The sequence below is a fragment of the Dendrobates tinctorius genome, unplaced genomic scaffold, assembly GCF_039654945.1.
Source record: "Dendrobates tinctorius isolate UK_male_01 unplaced genomic scaffold, ASM3965494v1 ptg000016l, whole genome shotgun sequence".
Taxonomy (NCBI): Eukaryota; Metazoa; Chordata; class Amphibia; order Anura; family Dendrobatidae; genus Dendrobates; species Dendrobates tinctorius.
In genome coordinates this window covers 78,493,075-78,520,000 of record NW_027361684.1, presented here as the reverse complement: position 1 = coordinate 78,520,000, position 26,926 = coordinate 78,493,075, and the positions used below count along the sequence as shown (strand labels likewise).

The 26,926-nt window shown below is 39.5% G+C and overlaps 1 protein-coding gene across 1 annotated transcript in view; it reads left to right on the top strand.

Annotated features, from left to right (window-relative positions):
- ANOS1 (anosmin 1) overlaps nt 1-26,926 on the top strand; it is a 309,454-nt gene that overhangs the window by 239,254 nt on the left and 43,274 nt on the right. Inside the window, exons 7-9 of the mRNA XM_073565978.1 lie at nt 4,752-4,957; nt 5,206-5,350; nt 11,919-12,065. Coding sequence (XP_073422079.1) covers nt 4,752-4,957; nt 5,206-5,350; nt 11,919-12,065 — 498 coding nt within the window. The remainder of the gene's footprint in view (nt 1-4,751; nt 4,958-5,205; nt 5,351-11,918; nt 12,066-26,926) is intronic.

Genomic DNA, 26,926 nt, shown 5'->3' with positions numbered 1-26,926 from the left:
ACTACCATAAATTAACAATCGCCAACTCCTGTGGAATAGAAAAGCACAGAATAAAACACAATACAACTAGAAAATACTTACGTTCGGGAGGCAAGGACCGGTCTTAAAAATGCCAAGGCACGATGGTATCGGTACTTCGTGCCGGTCCTTGCCGCAGCACCACTGCGAACCTTATTCTCCTGACGGATATCCCTGTTGAAGCGGTCCTTCATCGAGCGCCAACGGGTTCTGACTTTGTTCACTGTGATGGAAAAAAAAAAAAAAAGAAAAAAAGTAAGACTATGCACTGGAGGCTGTGATCATCCAACTGTGTGTGATGATAGAAACTCCATGGAGTTAATAGCATCACACACAGTTGGGTGATCCCGGCCAAGATCACTGCTGCATCACACTGCATTTAAATACTTACGAAAATCCTTGCGGACCCGGGGAGAGGCATTGTCCCAGCCATCCATCAGCGATGCGGCCACCTCGTTCCAGAGCCGCCGGATCACCACGTTGTCCGAGTGCAGTTGGTGACGGGTGTCCCACAACGGGACTCGCTCCTGGACTAGACGGATGAGCTCGTCGTTGTCCAGGGCGAGGTCCTCCTCCCGCTGTGGAGCCTAGAAAAGAAAGACAAACATTAATCTTTGAAAGATTTAAAAAAAAAAAAATATCGATAACTAGCTGAAGAGCCCGGCGCTGCCCGGGCATAGTAACTAACTGTGGTTAGTTATATAAATTTAAAATTATCCTCCATCCCATAGTCCCGTGCCCATATTCCATCATACATATCCTCCATCCCATAGTCCAGTGCCCATATACCCATCACACATCCTCCATCCCATAGTCCCATGCTCATATACCCATCATACATATTCGCCATCCCATAGTCCCGTGCCCATATACCATCATACATATCCTCCATCCCATGCCCATATACCCATCATATATATCCTCCATCCCATAGTCCCGTGCCCATATTCCATCATACATATCCTCCATCCCATAGTCCTGTGCCCATATACCCATCATACATATTCGCCATCTCATATGCCTGTGCCCATATACACATGATACATGTTCGCCATCCCATAGTCCCGTGCCCATATACCATCATACATATCCTCTATCCCATGCCCATATACCCATCATATATATCCTCCATCCCATAGTCCCGTGCCCATATACCCAAACAAACAAACATACACACACACACACACAAACACACACACACACATACACACTTTGAGCCCTAGATATTGATAAACAATCCATGAAAAAATTATTTGTTTTAAATGGAAATAAATGGAAAAAAAACAACAAACATCGAAAAAAACAACCATGAAAATTTAAAAAAAATAAAATTAAAAAATACAAAAAAAAAAAAAAAAAAAAAAAAAAACCAGACTAGAAAATAAGTAAAAAAAAAAAAACAAACAGTCCGTCTGTACTTACATCACGTCTACCCGCCCGCACTTGGCCTTGCTGCTCCTGCCGTTCCTCCGGTGGTGGTGGCGTGATGGAGGATGAGCTCTGAAAATTAAACCAAAAAAATTAATCACATGTGTTTATTTTTTCAAATCCATACGGAAGCATAGTACTCACTTCTTCTGCCTCTTGCCCTGTCCCGGGGACATATTCTTCACCAGATGAAGACATGCTGCAATAAAAAAAAAAAGAGACATAAGTACATAGAAATGTATTGAAATTTCAGCCAGACATTAGGTTTTTCATACTTACATTGGTGCAGCTTGTGCTGTGTGTCCACTAGTGAGCAATCCTTAAAGTATTGTGGAATCCCAGTGCCCACACCATTTTATCACCTTGGTTCAATTTTGTTTTTTTACTGTCTAGACCAAATTTCAGTCATGTTTATGTAAAAAACGCATGCGCATAAAAACGCAAGACCATGCGCAAGTATTGCGCTCCCATAGGCTCCAATGTGGTGTTTTTGCGCATTCCGTGCGCATTCCGTGCGCATGCGTTGTTTTAACGAGACAGGGCGGAACCAAAAATGCAACATGTTGCGTCTGACGCGCCTGGCGCAAAAGACAAAAAAACGCATGCGCACGAAAGCGCAAATATGCGCAAGACCATGCGCACATCATGTAAAATATAGGTGCGCAGTGCGCATGCGCACTGGTGCGCCCGATGCGCTGCGCACAAAAGCGCTAATGTGAAACCAGCCTTAAAGGTTGACTCACCATGCAAAAAAACAAATGTTACAAATCTTAGAAAATGGTGACTTAAAATGAACAATTTTATTTCACAAAATTCTAATTTATTTTTCAACATTAAAAAGAAAAAAAAATTCAAGTTTGCTATCGTGTGAATCAGTCATCAGTACATGATATTTAACTCCATCTCACATTAGAACATGAATTAACCCCTTAACAACATATGACAAACAGGGTACATCACATGCCATCTCCTTCACTCTGATGTGAGCTTGCAAGCTGAGCCCGCATCTTTGCTAGAAGATGATGCCTGATTTAATCAGCCATTTAATTTTGAGGATCTTTTTGGACCTCTAGACAATTTCTTTATGGGATTGATGATGCCTGGATGCCTTTCTTGAAAAATATATTACAGGTTATGGGCACTGGATGTGATGGGATGTTGATCCAGTGAACTAGTCTGATTGTTGAGTCGGGAGGGAATTTTTCCCCTAATATATAGCTGTTAGTGTCTGCCCCATGGGTTTTTTGCCTTCCTCTGGATCAACATCAGGCTATAGGTTGATTTCAATGGACATAAATCTGCCTTCAACCTTAAAAACTATGAAACTATGATTGTGGAGCCGCAGCTATAGAAAAAAGTAGGAAAGTGTTTAACTACTTTTCTAGAAGAGTGATACAATGTTGTCTGGCATATAAGGAGTTTACAATAGGAGTTCCGGAAGTTAAATAAAAGTTGAAATAAAACACATTTTATTCATGCCGGTGAATGAGTAATTGCCTCTTCTCGTCATATCATTTTTACTAGAAATCTTTCTTTTTCTTCATTGTATAACAGATGTTAAAAATAAATAACATTCATTTCATTGTGTTAATAGAAGATTACTACAAAGACTGAGGATTCTACGTAGTATGTTGATTATTTAACTAATGCAGTGAGCGTGGAAATGTATTGAATAGCTAATTTAGCACAGCAAAAACATCCAGGTGCATACCAAAGTTAAAAGAACGCATGACCTCACCGTTAAATGCTTTCAAGTTCTGCCTCTTTTTGTTCTTTGTCTCTGAGTGACGCTCCACTTGACCTGCTATTTTTGTACATGGTGAGGCTCATGTGAAATACATTTCTGTGACTATATTGTGACATATATGAAATTGGGCAAAGATGCATCACTATGAATGGATGTATCCAACCTCCAAAAGACAGGTCCACATATAATAATAAAGTAACACAATAGAGAAAGTAAAACTATCACATGACTAATCAGGTACGAAGGAGCATGAATGCTATATATGACTATTGGTGTAACATAAATTAAGTGATGATGGTAATTGGATATTTTTTGTTTTTATCAAGCTACTAATAATACTGGTTATTATGAATTACACAAATTCAAGGTCTGTAGAAATATACATAAATGCAATAACTTCTAAGATATCTTCCATAGCTAAGATATCTCAGAGTTAGAGGAATTTTTCTTGGTCATCATTTCAAAATTGTTCAACCTTCTATAAGCCCCCTCCTCAATTACCATGTGTCATTTGTAATTCTGGTATGTTCTTATGTTGGTCTTCATGTGTTGGAACTTTCCTAAGCACTAGGGCTAGGGTGTAAATGCTAGGCCCCTGCTGAAAGTGATTGTTTCCTTTATAATCTTTTATGCATATACTTTGGTTATAATTTAGGCACGGACTCTAGGATTGCCTTCTCATCTTTCCCACCACTGACTTCCCCATTTCTTAAAATTCTTCCTATTTTTTTATTACGTATCTACAGTCCTATGAAACAAAAAACAAGTAATTGCTTGGTTGAAAGAGAAACTATCTTATTAATTCTTACATCATAAATCAATAGTACTGTACACATGAAAAGAAACTTTGCAATATTTCTTGACTGATCATTCATTCTCTTCATTCTCATATTCACTATATTTAGTGAAAATAGACATTTCCATTATTGAAATAAGAAATTATAGTTAAAGCTTGTAAAATTCTATGCAGAGGGGAATGAGGAGGGAGGAGCCACACAAATTTTGCTGCAAGTTCTGTTAAAGCAAGAGCTACACTTTAACTCATATTTAACCAAAAGCTCAAGAAAGTTCTGGAGACTTCTGCATAAGAGGTAATATCTCCTTGACTCTTGGAACAGTTGTCAAAGCTCCCAAACACCATACTGGCCCTCAGCATTTCCTTCTAATGTGATGCTAGAATGTGCTATTGTCAAAGTCAACTCTGACATCTAGATGCACATTCGAGAGGTGGGCACAGAGTGTGTCCTATCCCAAAAGGGTGTGTGGTCTTAGAACAGGATCGGTTTACACAAAAAAAAGTCAGAAGCAATGTAGGAATAAGAGAATTCTGAAAAGTTGGCAATTATGTTTTAATATAGAGTTCTACCCGGATGATTGTTGTTAACTATTCTGATTTTTCCAATGGCAGTGTCCTTTTAGTTCCTTCCCAATTGAAAATTGTGAATATGTGATGACATATAAAGAAAATATATATATATATATATATATATATATATATATATATATATATATATTTATTCATCATGAAAATTAAAGTCCCAAATATGTTGTATTCTAGATCCGTCAGCTCCTCCAGCACCAACTAATCTTAAGGTAGTCAACTCAACAACAAACAATGATGGCTCAATTACTCTACGGGTCACGTGGGATCTTCCAGAAGAACCTGATATTCCTTTACATCATTACAAAGTGTTTTGGAGTTGGACCTCTCATGGCAAATCTGTTGTTCCAGCTAAGAAGAAGCGTAGGAAGACTACAGAAGGGGTAAACAAATGTATTTCCTCTTCATATCAGCTGTTCATGCCATTTTGTTTAATTATGGTAGTTTGATTACTCTTACTACATTATATTGTTGTCTATTTGGGCAAAATTTCACAAAATGCAATATTGAGCTCAAATGATGACCAAATACTCATATGTTTCACAAGGCACAATTATTGCTCCTTATGGTAAAATATATTTTTTTTGTTGCAAAGTTTGATAATATGCAACAATATTTAATTGAATTTCAGAGCCAGAACTATGTGACTTTGGATGGATTGCAGCCCAATAGCAATTACATGGTAGAGATTCAAGCTATTACATACTGGGGACAAGTACGTTTAAAAAGCGCAAAGGTCTCTCTATATTTTTCTTCCGGACCATCCATCTCATCTAGTAAGTACATGTATGTCTGAGTTACCAGTGATAAAAGTTACATTTTATAATTTGTTTTGTATTACCTGATATGAGGGAGCCAAATATGATGCAATTACAAAATGAAATTTAACTCTTACAAATAAACAATTGCTCACAGAATAACATAGGCATTATAGAAGGTGCAAAGAGTATAGCGCATAGTTACATAGGTTAAACAAAAACACATGCCCATCAAGATTAACCTCTTTCCATCAGATGTACATTCTTTATCACTAGCTTATTTATAACCAACAATGTCATTTTTGTGAGAAAAGCATCTAGCCTTTTTTAAATGCTGTTATAGTGTCTGCCATTACTACCTTCTGCGTTATGGCATTGCACAGTCTGACTGCTCTAACTGTAAAGAACCCTGCCTTATTTAGCTTCTGGAATTATCTTTCCTCCACAGTGAATGAATGAATGTCCTCCAGTCCTTTGGAAGGTCTTTGAAAGGCCTGAGTCAAGTGCCAGTCTTTTGCATTGACAACACATAGACACCAAAACTTTTTCTCCACTCATGTTTAGTTGTTGAGTGAAGCCAATTATTGTCAAACTAATAATAATAATAATAATAATCTTTATTTTTATATAGCGCTAACATATTCCGCAGCGCTTTACAGTTTGCACACATTTCATCACTGTCTCCGATGGGGCTCACAATCTAAATTCCCTATCAGTATGTCTTTGGAGTGTGGGAAGAAACCGGAGTGCCTGGAGGAAACCCACGCAAACACGGGGAGAACATACAAACTCCTTGCAGATGTTGTCCTTGGTGGGATTCGAACCCAGGACCCCAGCGCTGCAAGGCTGCAGCGCTAACCACTGAGCCACCGTGCTGCCCTACTGTGTGTTCTCTTTTTAAATCATAATGACACCCTAAAACATCCAATTTACCCTGATTAAAAGTTCACATGCTCCATTTCTTAATACCGTGTATTGCCCCCTCTAAAATCAATGATAGCTTTTGAAGTCTTTTGTGGTAGTTGTGTATGAGGTTCTTTATTTTCTCACATGGTAAAGATGGTAAAGCTGCCCACTCTTCTTGGCAAAAAGCCTCCAGTTCCTGTAAATTCCTGGGCTGTCTAGCATGAAATGCGTGCTTGAGATCATCCCAGAGTGGTCAATGATATTGAGGTCAGGAGACTGAGATGGCCACTCCAGAACCTTGACTTTGTTCTGCAGTAGCCAATGACAGGTCGACTTGGCCTTGTGTTTTGGATTGTTTTCATGTTGGAACGTCCAAGTACATCCCATGCGCAGCTTCCAGGCTGATGATTGCAAATTTGCCTCCAGTATTTCCTGATGACATGCTGCATTCATCTTTCCTTCAACTTTGACCAAGTTTCCTTTGCCTTTGCAACTCACACATCCCCAAAACATCAGCGATCCACCTCCGTGCTTTACTGTAGGAATGGTGCTCCTTTCATCATAGGCCTTATTGACCTGTCTCCAACTGTAACGTTTATGGTTGTGGCCAAAAAGTTCAATTTTGGTCTCATCACTTCAAATTACCTTGTTCTAGATGTTTTGAGGCTTGTCTCTGTGCTGTTTTGCGTATTGTATGCAAGATACTTTGAGGCATTTGCACAGTAATGGCTTTCTTCTGGCAATTAAACCATGCAGCCCATTTTTCTTCAAGTGCCTCCTTATTGTGCATCTTAAAACAGCCACACTGCTAGTTTTCAGAGAGTCCAGTATTTCAGCTGAAGTTATTTGTGGGTTTTTCTTTGCATCCTGAAAAATATTTCTGGCAGTTGTGGGCTAAAATTTTGTTGGTCTACCTGACCGTGGTTTTTTTTTTACAAAGCCCCTGATTTTCCATTTGTTAATCACAGTTTGAACCCTGCTGACTGGCATTATCAATTCATTGGATATCTTTTCGTATCCCTTTCCTTTTTTATACAGTTCACCTACCTTATTCCTGTAGATCCCTTGACAATCTTTTGCTTTTCCCGTGACTCACAATCCTGAAACGTCAGTGGCTGGATAGAAGATGCAAGAGTCAGTCTGGATCCCAGAAACTCACTCAGCTTTTATGCACACACACTGATAACAAGCAAACAGGTTACAGGTTAGGATGTTACCGCTAGTAGCCATTCAAACCTATTTGTGTCAACTTCTGTGCATGTTATCAGGCCAAAATCAACAGGGTATGTAAACTTCTGATTAGGGTCATTTGGATGTTTTCAGTTGTCATTACGATTTAAAAGGAGAAAACAGTAGTTTGACAATAAACTGCTTCACCCAACCACTATCCATGAGTGGAGAAAAAGTTTTGGTGTTATCATTCATATTCTCTGAAAAAAGGCCAAGAAAGCAAACATACCGTTGGGGTATGTAAACTTTTGAACACAACTGTATATACATACATGCATAAATGAGATCACCTCTGAGGCATTTTTGTTTGCAAGATAAACAAGCCCAACATTTCCATACTCTCATCATAGTAGAGGCCTTTTATCTCATTTAATAATCTACTTGCCTGCATTTGAACTGGCACTAACTTCCCACTATCCTTTTTAAAAGTTGAGCCCAAAAGTTGATCCCATATTCAAGATATGGCCTTACTAGAGATCTAAAGATGGATAATAATACAGGGTGATTATAAAATATTTATTGGGTGTCAAAGAGATATATTTCAAAATGTATTACATGCAAAGAGAATGAAGTTTCATAGACTAGAGCAGCAGCCACTGCTGAGTCTCACTCTGTACTCCACAAAACCCATATAGTTACCTCAGTTCACAGCGGCTGCTTCTCATGAGGGCATTGCAAAATCCGAAATAAAGAGTGGTGAAGCCACCGCTCATCAGTAGAGCACTCATGCTGCCCTAGTGAGAACTGACTGCTGTAAACTGAGGTAACCTTTCTGAAATCACCTTAGTTTACAGCGGCTGGGTTTTGCGGATTACAGCGTGAGACCCGGCAATAGTTGCTGCCCCAGTCTGTGGAGCTTCGTTCATTTTTCCACTGTTACTGAGAGTTCCACAAAAGCTCAAGTTATAGGAAAAAATAGCTCACTACTGTGACATAAGTCACCAGCAAATCTGATTATGCGATTGCCAGGTACTACAGAAGCATTAGCAATGCGCTGTGCAGACGGCGAAATAAAAGACAGAAGTGGAAATAAACCATTTCTGTCTTCTCCTCTGGGGTAACCAACTGTGTCTGACAGCTGGAGACCTACTTAGCTTCTGCCTGATTGCAGGAGACCTAACCCCTGCATCTTAATTTGCCATAGTGTGGGATTAAAGCCCAAGAACAAGCTCTATAAATATATGGCACTTGGTCCTTATGAGGTTAATACCTTTTTTCATGGCTGATGAAAATTGCATTCTTGCCAATATTTACGATGTCTTGTAGACTACTCAGTTACTTATTTGGTTATGATTAAAGATCAGTGAGAGGTAAGGCTATAACATATAGAACATAGCAGGATCTCTACATTTTGTAAACATGAATATTGAAATTATAAGTTACTTCAGGTTCAGTAACTAAATCCAGATTTAGCCAAAATACAGAAATATATTATAGGAACTGCATAAACTGCTGTCACACTTTGACCCTGTAGCCTAAGTGACTCCAAAAATTTCCTTGAGGTCATATAAGGAGACTTGTGTACTAAATTACACATGACACTTAGGGGACCCAGTAATGTATTTGGTACTAGATTCTGGAAGCTTAAAAGTCCATTGAAATCCATATAGCGAGGTCAGTACTATATACATTCTGCATTATGACCCAGGAGGTTTCAAGTCTCGTCTTAACCCCTTTCCATTACATTATTTTTTATCCCTTTAGATTTATCCCTTTACCTTTATTAGGGCACTTGCTGTTTGTGCGTTGAGTTTTAGTTTGTTATATAATGTACTGAAAACTGGAAAAAAAAATCTTCTTGGTATGGATTGAAGAAAAATTTTAAAAAAAAATGTTCATTGTGCTGTAAAAATTACATACAGTGCTTTGAAAATTTATTCATACCCCATGAACTTTTCTGGATTTTTTCATATTGCTCCCACAAATCATAAATTAATTTAATTGGGATATTAAGTTATATAGCAACACTAAGAAACAAGTATTTGTGAAGTGGAAAGAAAGTGATACATGGTTTTATAATTATTTAAAAAATATAAATCTGAACATTGTGACATGCATCTGTGTTAAACCCCCACTGAGTCAATACTTTGTAAGACCACCTTTTGCTGCAACTACTGCGGCAAATTTTTTGAGGCATGTCTCTAAAAAGTTGGCCTCATCTGACCAGAGCACCTTCTTCCACATGCCATGTAGGGCACAGAGCTAGCATGTGGTGCTTTGTTCAGATGAGACCAAAATAGAACTTTTGGGCTAAATGCGAAGTTCTGTGTGTGGCAAAAAACTAATACTGTACATCACCTTGAAAACACCATCGAAGCCATCAATCATGGAGGTGGCAGTGTCATGCTTTTCTTCAGCAGGGACAGGGAAGCTGGTCAGAGTTGATGGGAAGATGGATGGGGCTAAATACAGGGCAATCCTGGGGGCAAACCTGTTAGAGGTTGCAAAAAACTTGAGACTGGGAGGTAGGATTCCAGCAGGACCATAACCCTAAATATTCTGCCAGAGCTACAATGGTATTGTTTAAATCAAACCATATTCAAGTGTTTGAATGGCCCAGTCATAGTCCAGACCTAAATCCCATTGAGAATCTGTGGAAAGACAAGAAAATTGATCTTCACAGGAGCTCTCCATCCAATCTCACTGAACTAGAACTATTTTGCAAAGAAGAATGGGGACAATTTTCAGCCTCTAAATATGCAAAGCAGGTAGAGACAAACATTGAAAGATTGCAGCAGTAATTGCTGTGGCAAGTAGTGCTATAAAAAATTGACTCTGAGGTGCTGTAGACAAATGCATGTCACAATTTTCAGATTTATGTTTTTAAAATATTTAGAAAACCCTGTATGATTTCCTGTATACTTCTCAAACACTTTCTTACTTAGTGTTGGTATATCAAATACAATCCCAATAAAATGCATTTAACTTGCAGGTGCAACATCAAAAAATATGAAAAAGTTCATGGGGCATGACTACTTTTTCAAGGCACTGTATTCACTTTATTGTGCTCGTTATTATGTACTAGCTATGAACCTGTTCTACATCCGGATGGCGAGCATTTTAATTGGTATATGGTCTCCCATCCTGGTATGTGCTGCCACCCTCCTATCCTGGTACGCATGGCACCCCTCATTCCTATACTGGTATGCATGGTACCTTCACCCCCCCAATCCTGGTATGCATGGCACCCCATTCTTCATCCTGGTATGCATGGTCCCCTCACCCCTCAATCCTGGTATGCATGGTACTCCCTTATCCCTATCCTGGTATGCATGGTCCCCTCACCCCCTATCCTGGTATGTATGGTCCCCTCTCCCCCTATCCTGGTATGCATAGTCCTCTCATCTCCCAATCCTGATATGCATGGTACCCCTCACCCCCCTATCCTGGTATGCATGGTACCCTTCATCCCCCAATCCTGGTATGCATGGTACTCCCTCGTCCCCCAATCCTGGCATGCATGGTCCTCTCACCTCCCCTATCCTGGTATGCATGGTACCCCTCATCCCCCAATCCTGGTATGCATGGTCCTGTCATCCCCCAATCCTGGTATGCATGGTACCCCTCATCCCCCAATCCTGGTAAGCATGGTCCTCTCACCTCCCCTATCCTGGTATGCATGGTCTTCTCACCTCCCCTATCCTGGCATGCATGGTCCCCTCACTCCTATTAAAACTACACACACAAAAAAAGCAATTATACTCACTCTTCTTTCCTGTACTCCAGCGCTGTCACCATATTCTGCTGGAGGCCAGGGGAGGAGTCTGGCACCGGAGTATGCGCATGCCCATAGTGCTGTCTGGCGCCATATTGCTGAAGACACACTGCAAGTGTGTCTTCAGCAAAATGGTGCCGGATCGCGCTATGCACATGCGTGATTCTGGCTGCATTCCCGCCCCGGTCTCCGGCTGAAGGGAAGTGCCGCGGCAATGCTCCTCCCAGTCAGGTAAGTATGTAAGTATAGCGTCGGAGATGGCGGTATGCAGTGTGTACGGTACCGCCATCTCCGACACCATACACATTCCTCACCGCTGGCTACCTCATTCTGTCTGGAGCCAGACTGCGCAGGCGCGTCGCGCTTTTGTAGTCTATAAAGGCTTCGGACAGAGTGACGCTTACAGCGTTATATTATAGATATGGAGCCATGTACTTGTCTTGAAAGGGTTAAAACACATATTAACAGCTGTTTCAGAAAAGATAACAGTTACAGTATTCAGAACAACTAGAAATTGGTCTACAGTTTTCAGATTGTATTACACTATTTACTTGTTTCTTAAAGGACATCACTTGCTCTTCTCCATTACTTTTGATTTGCTTTGATTTTCACTCTCCTAATGAAGATCGATATAACCCTGAAAAAGAATTCCTAGCAAATGGATTAATGGAAATATAATTTACTATTAATATTAGATGTTGCCTAGATTCTAATAAATCATTTAATTATTTTCAGAGGATCAAGTATCAAAAGTTAGTAAAATGAAGACTGATACCCTAGTGCCGCCTCAAAGAAGACGGACGGCTCACATGCTTGAAATTGGAGCTCCTTTCTACCAGGATAATCAACTTCAGGTCAAAGTTTACTGGAAAAAGACAGAAGGTGAATACAAATGTTGTTCTTGTAATTATTTTTTTATGTGCATCTCACATATAAAAACATGGTTACTTTTGGATTTAAAGAAATTGCTAGCTTAAACCCAAGACAATGTCACTAAAAAGTTAATTCGGCCACAGCAGCTTGGTGATTACAGGTCAAGAGTCAATTGTCAGCATTCATATTCTATCTAAATAGCTGTAAGATGTATTGATTTCTGACCAGACACCGAATGTAGAATATGGGTGTTTGTAAAAACATAGAACACTTACTAACCCTACATAATAACTTGTGGTGAAAAGTCTTCATGTCCCAAAATGTTTAGCCTGGTGTAGAGATTGCCTATGGTCTAGTGTTGTATTTGGGACTCAGGATTGCAAAACTTCTCCAACTTTATACTGTTAAAGAATACTTTATTGCATTATTACTGGACACAAATACAATGTACAGAGGACATTTTATGGTCTACAAGGTTGTTCTTCAGCTCTATTGGTTCATAAGCCCTACTAGTGGCCATATTAATTGAGAAAAGCCTAGTAGGGGTCATAAGGGCGGAGAATGCCAAGTAGCAGTTATATGGATTGAGCTAGGTCTAAGGAAAGCCACATGGATGGAAAAGATATTTTTGATGTTATAGATTCAAAAAGGCCTAGTAACAGCTAAATGAACCCAGAAAGGCATTGTAGGGGTTGCAATGTTACATGTTAGTTCTGTAGTAATGTATCCTATATTTTAATGAACTTTCTTGAATGTTGCCATCTCAGTTTGAGCTCTCCTTTATTTTACAACTGAATTACATGTTTTATCCAAATAATTTTCTATTGACAAGCACCAGTTATTTTATATAAATTCAGCTGAAGTGAGATTGGCAAAGTAGAGGATCATTTGGAGTTTGACACAGGTCATCTTACAATCTATAGGATCATAGGTAATGATGAGTTATCATGAACCTCAGTAAACAAGGAACGATAAATAAATCCATCTTTGCCACATCTGTTTCCATATTAAACTATATTAAAACATTATCAAATCAAATTACGCAGATGGTAAGTGTACTATTCTTCCCAGTTCATTTTAAGAAGGTCAGTCTCAGTTCAACCAGAAAGACATTGGAATTTCTAGTGTTTAGATTTTATTTTAATAGGATTATCAGTCATTTGGATTCTACACATTTTTTTTCCATATCAAATATTCTTATACCCAAATTATAAGAACATTACCAAATATAGAGTTAAACCCAGGCAACGCTTTCATGAAAATTTCGCAACGCAATGCACCCCTAGTTTTAATTTTTATTAATATTAAAAAATGCATTGACTGTCTTTTCCTAAAATATAAAAATGTTTTACATAGGTTGTAGTAAATCCACATGATGATTCCATAATAAAACCACAAGCTGTAGTGTTCATGGGATGAAGTAATTTTAGCATGTTTAGCACAATTATACAGTTATATTGGAAAATATCCAATGATAATGGTGATAATGTTTAGAATCAGAAGTGAGGACTCAAGTTTATAGCAACCCCCAAGGAAGCCCACTCCAAACACGAGACGGGGTTGCAGACACTTGGTCAGACACAGGTAGCAATGACTAACCCATAGGAATTATGTTTCCTGACAGCTAATTGTAATATTCCTTGTATTCCTTATCTAGTGACTATATTGCTGTCAGTTTATGTACTATACATACTATACATTAAGGCCGCTTTCACACTTCAGGCTTTCGGTATCTGGCATGGTGCAGCGAAAAACCACACTACCGGATCCGGCCGCAAACGCAGACACCGGATCCTTCTTTTTGCCGGATATATTCCTGGCAGAGAAGGTTTCCGGGCATGCGCAGTGCGAAAAGCCGGTCCGGCGTTGAGAAATACGTTGCATGCAACATTTTTTCCAGACACCGGACCGGCTATTTTCGCCGGATCCAGAAAAAAACGGACGCGCCGCATTGCCATCCGGCGCAATGCGGCACCAATGAAACAGCACGGGGAAAAAGCCGGATTTGGTCCTAACAGGCGCCGGATCCGGCAGTCCGGTTTTTCGCCGCACCATGCCGGATACCGAAAGCCTGAAGTGTGAAAGTGACCTTACTCCCATTTATGCTGCTTCTCTTGATATGGCAACTTTATAGACATTATTTTCATATGTATTTTGACTTGGTTGTTTTTCAATAAAACTTTATGGTTTATTGTAGTTGGTGGGTCTGTAACTCCATGTTTTTTGCAGGAATTATACTTGGTATCCGAGTTTTACCCTATAAAGTTGGTTAGATTGTGGCTTGTGGCCTTCATTTCTTTGTTTGGGGTTACCTTGTCAGTTTTGTATGATACTGATTATACAATTCTGAACATTTTGTAGAATAGGTTAACTTGAGATAAATACAGTACGTTTTCTTTAAAATCTTATGAATCCTCAGCAAATCCATCCCTTTAGAGTACAGATATTTTTTTGCCCAGTATAATTTTTAGGAAGAGACTTATGTTTCCTTAGGAATGGTTTACACATTTACAAGAATAAAATCCAAATTGCCTAAACCCATTAAGGGTAACAACACAAAGACAAAACGTTTACAATAGCCCTATTACATCATTTAAGAGGGTCCCCTAGTTGGGTCATTTGATAATTAGCCATTAACAGGAGATATTAGAAAATAGTAACTTTTGAATTGTGTAGTTTTAAGGGGTATTTGCACTGTAGGTTAATGATGAACATGCATTGTTAAAAATGCTAGTTTTATGGTTTTCTTGCAGTGTAAACAGGCTGTCAATCACTCAATGAATCAGCCATATGCCTGTTCATTGGGTGATGCAACATATAAGATCATTGTTCGCTCTATGCAATTCATCATCCTATGTGAACAGGACTTGTGCTGTCGAGAACTATGGCAGCCTATGCAAACTGAGCAATCTAGTATAGATCACTCAGTATGCATCATTTACTTTGAATAGCTATTTACACAGGCAGACTAAACGACCCCCGATTGATATAACTTTACCAATCAGCTGTTTTATCATGCAACAAGTTGGACCACGTATACGAACCTTTACTCTTTTCAGTCCGCAATGTCTTACATGTTTGGCTATTCATTTAAATCAATGTTTCCCAAACTCCAGTCCTCACAGCCCCAACAGGTCATGTTTTCAGGATTTTGATAGTATTGCACAGGTGAGAATTCCTGATGCCTTGGTAATACTTCCATCACCTGTGCAATACTAAGGAAATCCTGAAAACATGACCTGTTGGGGCTGTGAGGACTGGAGTTTGGGAAACATTGATCTAAATGGTCAGGAAGTAAAACTCAATATGATCACTTGGAACCCCTAGACCTACAATGACCAGCTGATTGCCAGGCAATGGGACGGGAAATTAGATTGTCTCAAACCATCACTCCAGCTTCTTTTTTTTACCAGCACTGGAGTGGTGCTTTTAACCTAAAATTCCCACCCCTTAGGGCCCCATCACACATAGCAATCTCGCTAGCGAGATCGCTGCTGAGTCACAAGTTTTGTGACACAACAGCGATCTCACCAGTGAGATCGCTGTGTGTGACAGCGATCAGCGACCGGCCCCCCTGCCGGTATCGCTGATCGCTGCAAGAAATCTCTGGACATTTTTTTCGTCGCTGATCTCCCGCTGGCCAGCACGCATCGCTGCGTGTGACAGGCAGGAGACCAGCGATCAGCTGGTAACTAACGTACACATCGGGTATCCAAGGGACGCGCGTTCCTTGGATACCCGATGTGTGCGTTAGTTACCAGCGAGTTACAGGTGCCGCCGCCTCACGCTGGGTACCAGGAGCCCGCGGAGTGTGTACCTGCCGCCGCCGCACACTGGGGACCAGGAGGCAGCAGGACGCCGCCAGGAGAGGCCGGGGATGCAGGCGCGCCCTCTGCTGGTGGAGGACTGGAACAGCAGGCACACTTGTCCGCTGCTCACGGGCTCGCTCCTCACCTCGACGTCGGCGTGCTGATCGCTGGTGAAGCTGTCTGTGTGACAGCTCACCAGCGATCAAATAGCGACTTACCAGCAATCCTGACACATTGATATTGTTGTCGGGATCGCTGGTAAGTCGCTATGTGTGACTCCAGCTTTACTCTTATGCTCACCCTGCAGTGTCTTCACCTTTTTTGGCTACTCTCCATTCCTGTGGTGCCATCTTGTGACCACAACTTCTGAAAAGCTGGAAACCAAAACCTATTGTACATCACAAACTATCAATGCAAGTCTATGAGAGCCAGAACAAGTCTCTCATAGACTTGTATTGAGTTGTGACTCTCTCCATGAAACACTGGAGCAGCCGGCAGGTCACAAACTGCCAGAGACCGACATGGTAACAGATGAAGACGTCGGAAGGTATGAGGGTAGGTAGGGGCAGGGGACTTAGATATTAAGCACCACTCCAACAGTGAAATGACAAAAAGCGCTGGGGTGGTGCATTAAAGATGTAATCTCTTAAAAGTCAGTTTATACTCAGATTATTGTTGATCTTATCTTGTTTTAGACAAATCTAGGCAAAGAGATTTACAAAAATGTGTTTCACTGTCTCCATCTTCACCACTGTACTATGGCAGATGTTTTAACGGACGCATTTGCACTAATGAGTTATTGCTACTATTATGGAATACAAGGGCATATTCACATGCTGCATGTTTTCCATATTTTCTTCATGCTTTTGTCATGGAAAAAATGCTTTATTTTAATGGTACTAGCAATAAGGTTACTGAAATCTCTTGCACATGTTGCTCATTTTTTTTCTTGCAAAAGCTGTTTTTTTGTTTGAAATCTGCAGCATTTCAATTCTTTAAGCATCTTTGCTCCGTTTTTCACTCCTTCAAGTGAATGAAAAAAACAAAGCAAATAGAAAAACATAAAAAATGCACACAAAAAAAGTAAAATATGCACCTCTTCTATGCAATGTTTTTCCTGCCGATGCTCTGTTTTTCATGCAGAAAGATCTGCTGGAAATACTGAAAGTGTGCACATAACCTAAGTTTAGAATTACATTGCAATAGTACGCAGCCACACATGTTTTGCTAGTCTTCAGAATTTTTTCCATGCTCCAAAAACACTACTGTACAAAAATCGAAAAGACTGTCAGTCTATCTAGACAGAAAGACAATCTTAAGAATTATTCATGGGAAAAAAAAGACTTGTGGTAGGTTACATGGAATAATATTTCTTGGTGCCATCCTTTTAGACCATTTTACCATTTTTCTGTGAACAATAAGCATTGGTAATCTAAAAAGCATTAAAGACATTTTGTGAAAACACAGGGATGACAGATTCACTGCGGAGTTGTGCAAAAGTAAACCACCAGGAAATATTATTCCATATATCCTGGCTGTTGCCTTTTAAATTATGTCCCTGGAACATAGAATTACTTTAGTAATAATTTTCAGAAAGGACAGAGAGGGAGAGGCTCCTGCTGCAGCTAGTTATCTTACAGCCACTTATTGGATAGTCAAAAGGATTACGGATCATAGCTGATTTTTTAGTGGTAACGAAAAGTAGGTTTCTGTGAATTTTTAGTGTTTCTTTGAATTCATTTTTCTCATATCTTTCTGATGAGTCAAATTGCACTGAAGGCTGAGAAGCTCACTTTTTGTCTGTTAGCTGTTGAAGATGAAAGGACCCACATACAGTTTTTGCATCTATTTTTTGCCTCGGTTGCATATTTATTATAAACATTTTCTTTTCAATCATTCATTACTTGTTTTATGAAACTGTATTATACGAAGCATTTTGGCTAAATCATACAAGAAAGTAATGTACCGTTTTATTTCCAGTAACCGTGAACCATACACTGTGATCAGCCAAGCATCAATAAGTCCTCCTCAGACATAACAGCTTAACAAACTTAGGGCTGTAGTGCTTGATCATGTGAAATTGATAAGGAGATTAATAGAATGTCCTCATATGATTTGAAATATTCTCTTTAAGAAGAATATTTACAACAAGTATATATTGACAATGTGTGTATCCCTCTCAGTTTCCTGTTTGTGCTTGCCATCAATATGACATATCTATGTTTGCATGTTAGGAAAGGCCTACAGTTCAGCAGTCTTTGAAATAGGTACGGATCACTAAACTGAACTCTATCTGCTTCTAGGACATTTGAAATGTTTGCAGTGATTTTTCCAAGCTTAACATCTTATCTGATCCTAACCCCGAGATGATGTTTTGGCTGCTAATTTATTAAATATAATGTAAAAAATGGTACACACAACTAAACATTTCCAAATGTATAAATGGGTAAATGTGTAAATTGGTAGTTAATGGTATTTTCTTTCTTTTTAAAGGGAATCTGTCAGTAGGATCAACCATCAACCCCCCTAAGCCGTCCATATGAGCATGTAGGTCACACAAAGATGAAAAAAATGGTACCTTGTTATCAGTGACCCAATTTATTCCAGAGTTATCTACATTTTTTTATTATGTAAACGAGCGATTAAGATCTATGGGCTGGACATAGATCTCGCTGAGATTCTGTCTCTAGAGCTTTTTTTTATGAAAGAGAGTGTTAACAGTGTGAGACATGTAGATAAGGAGAACAGACTGTCAGTCATTACAATTCTCACAATGATAACGCCCATTTTCTTTTAAAATAAGATCTGGAGGCAGATTCTCAGGGAGATCTGTGTTCAGCCCATAGATCTTAACAACTCATCAATAAAATGTGGATTTCCCTGGAATGAAATATCGGATTGCACATATCAATATATCATTTTATTCAACTTTCTATGGCCTGCATGCCCATATAGACAGCTTAGTAGAGTTAATCCTACTCACACATTCACTTTAACCCCTTAACCCCCAAGGGTGGTTTGCATGTTCATGACAGGGCCAATTTTTACAATTCTGACCACTGTCCCTTTATGAGGTAATAATTCTGAAAAGCTTCCATGGATCCTGGTGATTCTGACACTGTTTTCTCGTGACATATTGTACTTCATGATAGTGGTAAAATTTCATTCAAATAACTTGCGTTTATTTGTGAAAAAAATGGAAATTTGGCGAAAATTTTTAAAATTTCACAATTTTCCAAATTTGAATTTTTATGCCCTTAAATCACAGAGATACAGCACACAAAAAACTTAATAAGTAACATTTCTCACATGTTTACTTTCCATCAGCACAATTTTGAAACCAAAATTTTTTTTTCGTAGGAAGTTATACGGGTTAAAAGTTGGCCAGTGATTTCTCATTTTTGCAACACCATTTTATTTTTATGGACCACATCACATTTGAAGCCACTTTGAGGGGTCTATATGTTAGAAAATACCCAAAAGTGACACCATTCTAAAAACTGCACCCCTTAAGGTGCTCAAAACCACATTTAAGCAGTTTATTAACCCTTCAGGTGCGTCACAGGAATTTTTTGAATATTTAAAAAAATTAACATTTAACTTTTTTTCACAAAAAAATACTTCAGATTCAATTTTTTTTACTTTACCAAGGGTAACAGGAGAAATTGGACTGTAAAAGTTATTGTGCAGTTTGTCCTGAGTACGCTGATACCTGATATGTGGGGGGGGACCACTGATTCGGCACATGGCAGAGCTCAGAAGGGAAGGAGCGCCGTTTGACTTTTTCAATGCAAAATTGGCTGGAATTCAGATCGGACTCCATGTCACATTTGGAGAGCCCCTGATGTACCTAAACAATGGAAACCCCCCACAAGTGACCCTATTTTGGAAACTAGACCCCCCAAGGAGCTTGTCTAGATATGTAGTGAGAACTTTGAACCCACAAGGGCTTCACAGAAGTTTATAATGTACAGCGGTACAATTAAAAAATCATAATTTTTCCACAAAAATGATCTTTTCACCCTCAAGTCTTATTTTTCCAAGGGTAACAGGACCCTAAAAGTTATTGTGCTATTTGTCGTGAGTACGCTGATACCCCACATGTGGGGCTAAACCACTATTTGCGCGCATGGCAGAGCTCGGAAGGGAAGCAGCGCTATTTGACGTTTTTGGCTGGAATTGAGATCGAACACCATGTCGCATTTGGAAAGCCCCTGATGTACCAAAACAGTGAAAACCCCCAACAAATGACACCATTCTGCTTCACAGAAGATTATAACACCCGGGCGTGAAAAAAAAAATCGTATTTTTTCCACAAACATGATCTTTTAGTCACCAATTTTTTTATTTTCCCAAGGGTACCAGGAGAAATTGGACCCCAAAAGTTGTTGTCCAATTTGTCCTGAGTACGCTGATACCCCATATGTGGGATAAAACTACTGTATACGCACACATCAGGGCTCGGAAGGGAAGTAGTGATGTTGTGGAATGCAGACTTTGATGGAATGGTCTGCGGGTGTCATGTTGCTTTTGGAGAACCCCTGATGTACCTAAACAGTGGGAACTCCCCGACAAGTGACCCCATTTTGGAAACTAGACCCCCTAAGGAACTTATCTAGATGTGTGGTGAGCACTTTGAACTCCCAAGGGCTTCACAGAAGTTTATAACGCACAGGTGTGAAAATAAAAAAATCGTATTTTTTCCACAAACATGATCATTTAGTCCCCATTTTTTTTATTTTCCCAAGGGTAACAGGAGAAATTGGACTGCAAAAGTTGTTGTCCAATTTGTCCTGAGTACGCTGATACCTCATATGTGGGAGAAAACTACTGTATGGGCACATGTCGGGGCTTGGAAGGGAGGTAGTGATGTTTTGGAATGCAGATTTTGATGGAATGGTCTGCGGGTGTCATGTGCATTTGGAGAGCCCCTGATGTACCTAAACTATTGAAACTCCCCACAATGACCCCATTTTGGAAACTAGACCCCCCACGGAACTTATCTAGATGTGTGGTGAGCACTTTGAACCCCCAAGTGCTTCACAGAAGTTTATAACACCCAGGCGTGAAAATAAAAAAATCATTTTTTTTTCCACAAAAATGATATTTTTGCCCCCAATTTTTTATTTTCCTAAGGGTAACAGGAGAAATTGGACCCCAAAAGTTGTTTTGCAATTTGTCCTGAGTAGGCTGATACCCCATATGTGGGGGTAAAACACTGTTTTGGCACATGGCAAAGCTTGGAAGGGAAGGAGCACCGTTTGACTTTTTCAACGCAGAATTGGCTGGAATTGAGATCAGATGCCATGTTGCGTTTGGAGAGCACCTGATGTGTCCAAACAGTGGAAACCCCACAATTATAAGTGCAGCTCTAACCCCAGCACACCCCTAACCCTAATCACAGCCCTAACCCTAGCCCTAGCCCTAACCCTAGCCCTAACCCTAGCCCTAGCCCTAACCCTAATGGGAAAATGGAAATAAATACATTTTCTTTTAATTTTATTATTTTTCCCTAACTAAGGGGGTGATAGCAGGGGGTTTGATTTACTATTTATAGCAGGTTTTTATTTTTGGCAGCTGTCACACGCTAAAAGACACTTTTTATTGTAAAAATAGTTTTTGTATCACCACATATTGAGAGCTATAATTTTTCCATATTTTGACCCACCGAGTCATGTGAGGTCTTATTTTTTGCGGGACAAGTTGACATTTTTATTGGTATCATTTTCGGGCACGTGACATCTTTTGATCGCTTTTTATTCCGATTTTTGGGACGCAGAATGAACAAAAACCAGCATTTCATGAATTTCTTTTGGGGGGTGCGTTTACACCGTTCTGTCTGCGGTAAAATTGATAAAGCCCTTTTATTCTATGGGTCAGTACAGTTACAGCGATACCTCATTTAGGTCGTTTTTTATGTTTTGGTGCTTTTATGCAATGAAAACAATTTTATATAAAAAATAATTATTTTTGCATCGCTTTATTCTGCGAGCTATAACTTTTTTATTTTTTTGCTGATGATGCTGTGTGCAGCTCGTTTTTTGCGGGACAAGATAACGTTTTCAGTGGTACCATGGATATTTATATGCGTCTTTTTGATCGTGCGTTATTGCACTTTTTGTTTGGCGGTATGATAATAAATCATTATTTTTTGCTTAGTTTTTTATTTTTATTTTTTAAGGGGTTCACTAAAGGGGTTAACTAGTGGGAAAGTTTTATAGGGCGGGTCGTTATGGACGGGATGATACCAAATATGTGTACTTTTATTGTTTTTGTTATTTCCAAAAAATGAATTTATTAAGTAATATTTTTGTTATTTATTTAGCGATTTTTTAAAAATTATTTTTACACTTTTTTTTTTTTTACTTTATTACATTGTCCCAGGGGGGACATACCTGTCATGTGACAGATCGCTGATCTGTCACATCACAGATCACTGTGACAGATCAGCAATCTGTCACAGGCACTGCACAGGCTTTCCTCATGCCTGCGCTTTGCAGGCACTGAGGAAGCCAGCTCCCTGCAGGCCCCCGAAGGTCCCAATTGCCATCTGGGATTCAGGGACCTGCAGGGATGGAGCCCCCCGCAGCAGCGCTGCACATCGCGCTGCTGTGGGGGGCTCAGAGAAGCACGGAGGGAGCCCCCTCCCTGTCGATGCTTCCCTTTAACCCCCGGTACACCGCGATCGTATTTGATCGTGGTGTGCAAGGGGTTAACGTGTCGGGGGCGGTCCGTGACTGCCCCTGACACATTGTGCCGGGTGTCAGCTATGATAATCAGCTGACACCCGGCCGCGATCAGCGGCGCTCACCACGTGGGTGCCGCTGATCGCTGTGACGCACTAATCCGTCCCTGGGAATTAAGTCCCAGGGCACATGGACGGGATAGTACGTCACATGACAGAAAGGGGTTAAAAAAAGTGTAATTTGACACCTTACATGAAATTCATCAATGGCTTGTGCAATGTTAGTCTATCTTAATGTGATTCTTTCAAAATGATTTCACACCCCTAACATTTTATATGCATGTAGCTCTTTTAAAGACCTTCACATGGCCAGTCTTTTCCTCCGTTAATGAGAATTCAGCGTTTGAATTAATATATGTAAATGAGGCTGTAGATTTAATGCCTCTGTCACTGCACCTCTATTTCCTGCCCAGCAGTGCCTCCTCCTTCTTGACTGACAACTACCTTGGCTCAACTCCCACATCATAGAGGCTGTCAGTCAAGCAAGAGGATGTGGCACTGGGTGAGAAATAATGCTAAAGTGACACGGGCTTCAGATCTTCAGCCTGATTTACATATTAATTTGAATGCTGATTTCTCAGCAGTGAAGAAGTGGACTGGCCATTTAAAGGTGTAGCTGTACTTGCCTTTGGATGAGCTACATGCACATATTAATAATTTTGGAGGTAAAGTCCTGCTGATAGATTCCCTTTAACCTTTTTAAGTGAGATAACCCCTTGTGACAAGCAATCAAGATGTCGCATTATTTGTTAATTTAAACTTGGCTACATCTGTAAAAAAGCCATGTTGTGGCTGATTGAGTCAGGTCAAGCTTTTGATAGTACTTAAGATCTAGGAGAAGTTTCATTTGGCCATGCAATTTCCATGCAGTGGTTACTACAATGTAAGTATGCTATTACATGCTCACTACTATATAAATGGATGGCCTAGCATGTAATATATCAAAATACTGATTCCAGAATGGAGGTGTCTTCTACTTAGTGGATAGTTTTCCATTGGGTCACAATGAAGGAAAACCTCAGAATTTTTCTACAGTTAGGTCCATATATATTTGGACAGAGACAACATCCAATTTTAATGTGGACACCCTCAAATGAAAGCTGAAAGTCTGAACATCAACTGCATCTGAATTGTTTTGTTTAAAATTCTTTGTGGTAAATGTCTAGAACCAAAATTAGAAAAATGTTGTCTCTGTCCAATTATATATGGACCTAACTGTATATTTGATCTTATTTCTCATATATAAATGTTGGATGAAATGGTTGGATGCAGTGTCGGACTAGGATTTAAATAAGATGCTGCCTTTGTCTGTACATAGTGATTCAAATGTATTGTGCCAAGTACTGCTGATATAAGAGGGTGGCGGCCTACTCTTGCACAGGGGCCCACCGGATGATTCTCCTGTTCTTGTGTTGACCAGTCCAAGCCAGAGGCTATGTGTATTACATACATTCTTTGTAGGATAGTGAGCATTAGAAAGAGTGTTGAAACAAGTATAAATATTATTACTGTGATAATGAAAAATCTTATGTCTTTTCTGTGGATAAAACCCCTCAAACATCAATGAGGTGAACAAATGGGATGTACATTTTCTTAGATAAATATTACATTGCAGGTAATGTGTTCAAGAGGTTTTCTTTACACAAAAAGATCATGCAAAGCAAAGATATTCACATTAACTGCAAACATTAAATACAATGGAAGAAAAAAAATCCAAAAGATGAATATTTAAAATTCTTTCCCTGTGTTACCATGTTCAAAGTGAAGAAGCGTGGCTAAAAAATCCAGGGCACATCTGTATAAATAAGACTCAAAGCAGAGTTAATTGACAGAAGAGATACAAATAGCATTCTTTTACAAGTGCCTTAAGGAAAATGGGGCACAACATGATGCACACTGGCTGAATTAAGAATTGGCTACAGTGATTAGTTCTGGTCTGCAGCTAATCCATTTAATCAGGCAGGAATGCTTGGTCCTCTACTGTTATCCTTGCACTTTCTTAAGACGAGAAGGAAGATATAGCGAGACATAGATCATAAGTTCATCTCCGCACTGTACTACCATACAGTATTAGGGCAGGAGAACAAAGACCCATTGTACTGAGAAATTCCACAGCTATGAAGAGGGCTGAGCGTGTTTGTCTTTGAATAGTAACATTTTTGTTGCATTGTCGTTCATTGAAAGTTGGTTTTATACTCCAGCTCACTCCTGTTATATCATTTTTTTGACTGAATAAATAGTGCTTAAAGGGAATCTGTCACCCTATTTTGCGCCTGTCAGCTGCTGGCACCAAAATCAGGGGATTATTTACAGCATTCTGTAATGCTGTAAAGAAGCCCCAGATGTAACCTTAGATTATACTCACCCAGAGGTGGACCTGGTCCGGTTTTGGTCCGATGGGTCCGGTGCCTCCCAACTTCTAATGGTGACATGTTCTTCTTTGCTGCCTGTCGCGGCTCCTGCGCAGGCGTACTTTACCTGCCCTGTTGAGGGCAGAGCAGAATACTGCAGTGCGCAGGCATTACAGAATGAGATAAGCCCCTGATGTCGGTGCCGGCAGCAGATAGGTGAAAAATAGGGTGACAGATTCCCTTTAATCAGGAATTTGTCTCATGAGGATACATATTGCTCCACAGTAGATGCAGCCTATAGAGTTCATTAATACGAAGGAATATTGAAGGCAGTGACTATTATGAGATTTCAAGAGATATTCTGATTAGAGGGAAAAACTGCAGAATTAGTGAGAATTTCAAACCCCATTTAGCAAATCTGTAAGCACCAATGTAAGAATATGGCAAACTTTAGGAACGATTTTATGATATGCTGGTGGCATTAGTAAAAGCTACTTTAAAATTACCATTAAAGGGGTTGACTCATCTGATTGCAAAGCCCTAGACAAGCAACTTCGCAATTTATTTTTTATTACCTTATTTACTACTTATTCTCAAGAATGGAAGGATTTTTAGTTATACAGTTTCCTGCTCATTGCCATTGGCGTCTATCAGAGGTGGACAGCCTCCTAGGCAAGCAGGGCAGCCCTTACAAGCTCTTTGGTGTAGAGCACCGCTCTGAAACTAGTAGACTCAAGAAAACCCTGTGCTCTAATGATGCAGCATGGAGGAGCCCACAGATCTAGCTCTACCACTGAACTGTCAATCATTAGGAGTGTACCATTCCTTGGCCAGCAGGAAGAAGGAGAACAGAGTTCTTCTGAAGAAAGGTGATGCAATAACTCCTTGAACAGAAAATGGGTTTGCCTTAAATGGTGCTTGTATGGGGAGAGATACTATATTAAAATAAAAACACTGAATTACAGACATCAGTATGTCATCCGTGAGTCCATTTTTACCATCAGTGTGTCATCAGTATTTTTCCAGTATGGATAAAGAATTAATTAAATTGCAAAGCTTCTCCTATTCTTTACAATGTTAAACACGGAAAGAACACGGATGGCACATGGATGACATCACGGACCCATAGACATGTATTGGCCCTTGACATCCCAGATGCATGAAAAAAATTACATGTTTCCGTTTGTTTTGCACAATTCATGGTCCATATAAAACAGAAATGTGCATAGCAGCATAGATTCTAATGGATACGTATGGTATCCATGAAAAAAATAAATACCACACATGCTAGAAACACGAACATGTGAAGGAGGCCTAAGGCCACATTCACACATTCAGTATTTGGTCAGTATTTTACATCAGTATTTATAAGCCAAAACCAGAAGTGGGACAATCAGAGGAAAAGTATAATAGAAACACGTCACCACTTCTGTATATATCACCTACTCCTGGTTTTGGTTTAAAAATATCGATGTAAAATACGAACCAAATACTGATCGTGTGAATGTGGCCTAAGCTATAGTCCGTGATGATAGTGGCAGATACAGCAGGCATGCATATGAATTGTAGACACAAAATTGCAGAGAATTGCTATTAAAGGTGTTGCTTTGTTAATTAATATGTATTGATTTAATAGAAATCAATACTATTTATTCAAAAAATATTTTAAAAGATTGATTGTGTCATGGTTGTATAAATGTTATAAGTACATGCTCAACATTCCCAGTCCTTAGGACATTATTGTAAAAAAAATCTTTGATCTTGCATGTTAAGCAAAATCAAGAGTAGCAGGGGATGAATGAAATGCCATGCAGTGCATTCTTGCTATATTCACTGTATAATTAAAAACACACATCTTCATGCCCATGAGAACCCACAATGTTGCTGTAATTTGAAAAATGGGTTTGTGGTTGTGCATAATCATGAACAAGCCTCCGAATAGAAATGACTATATAAGTCATATGG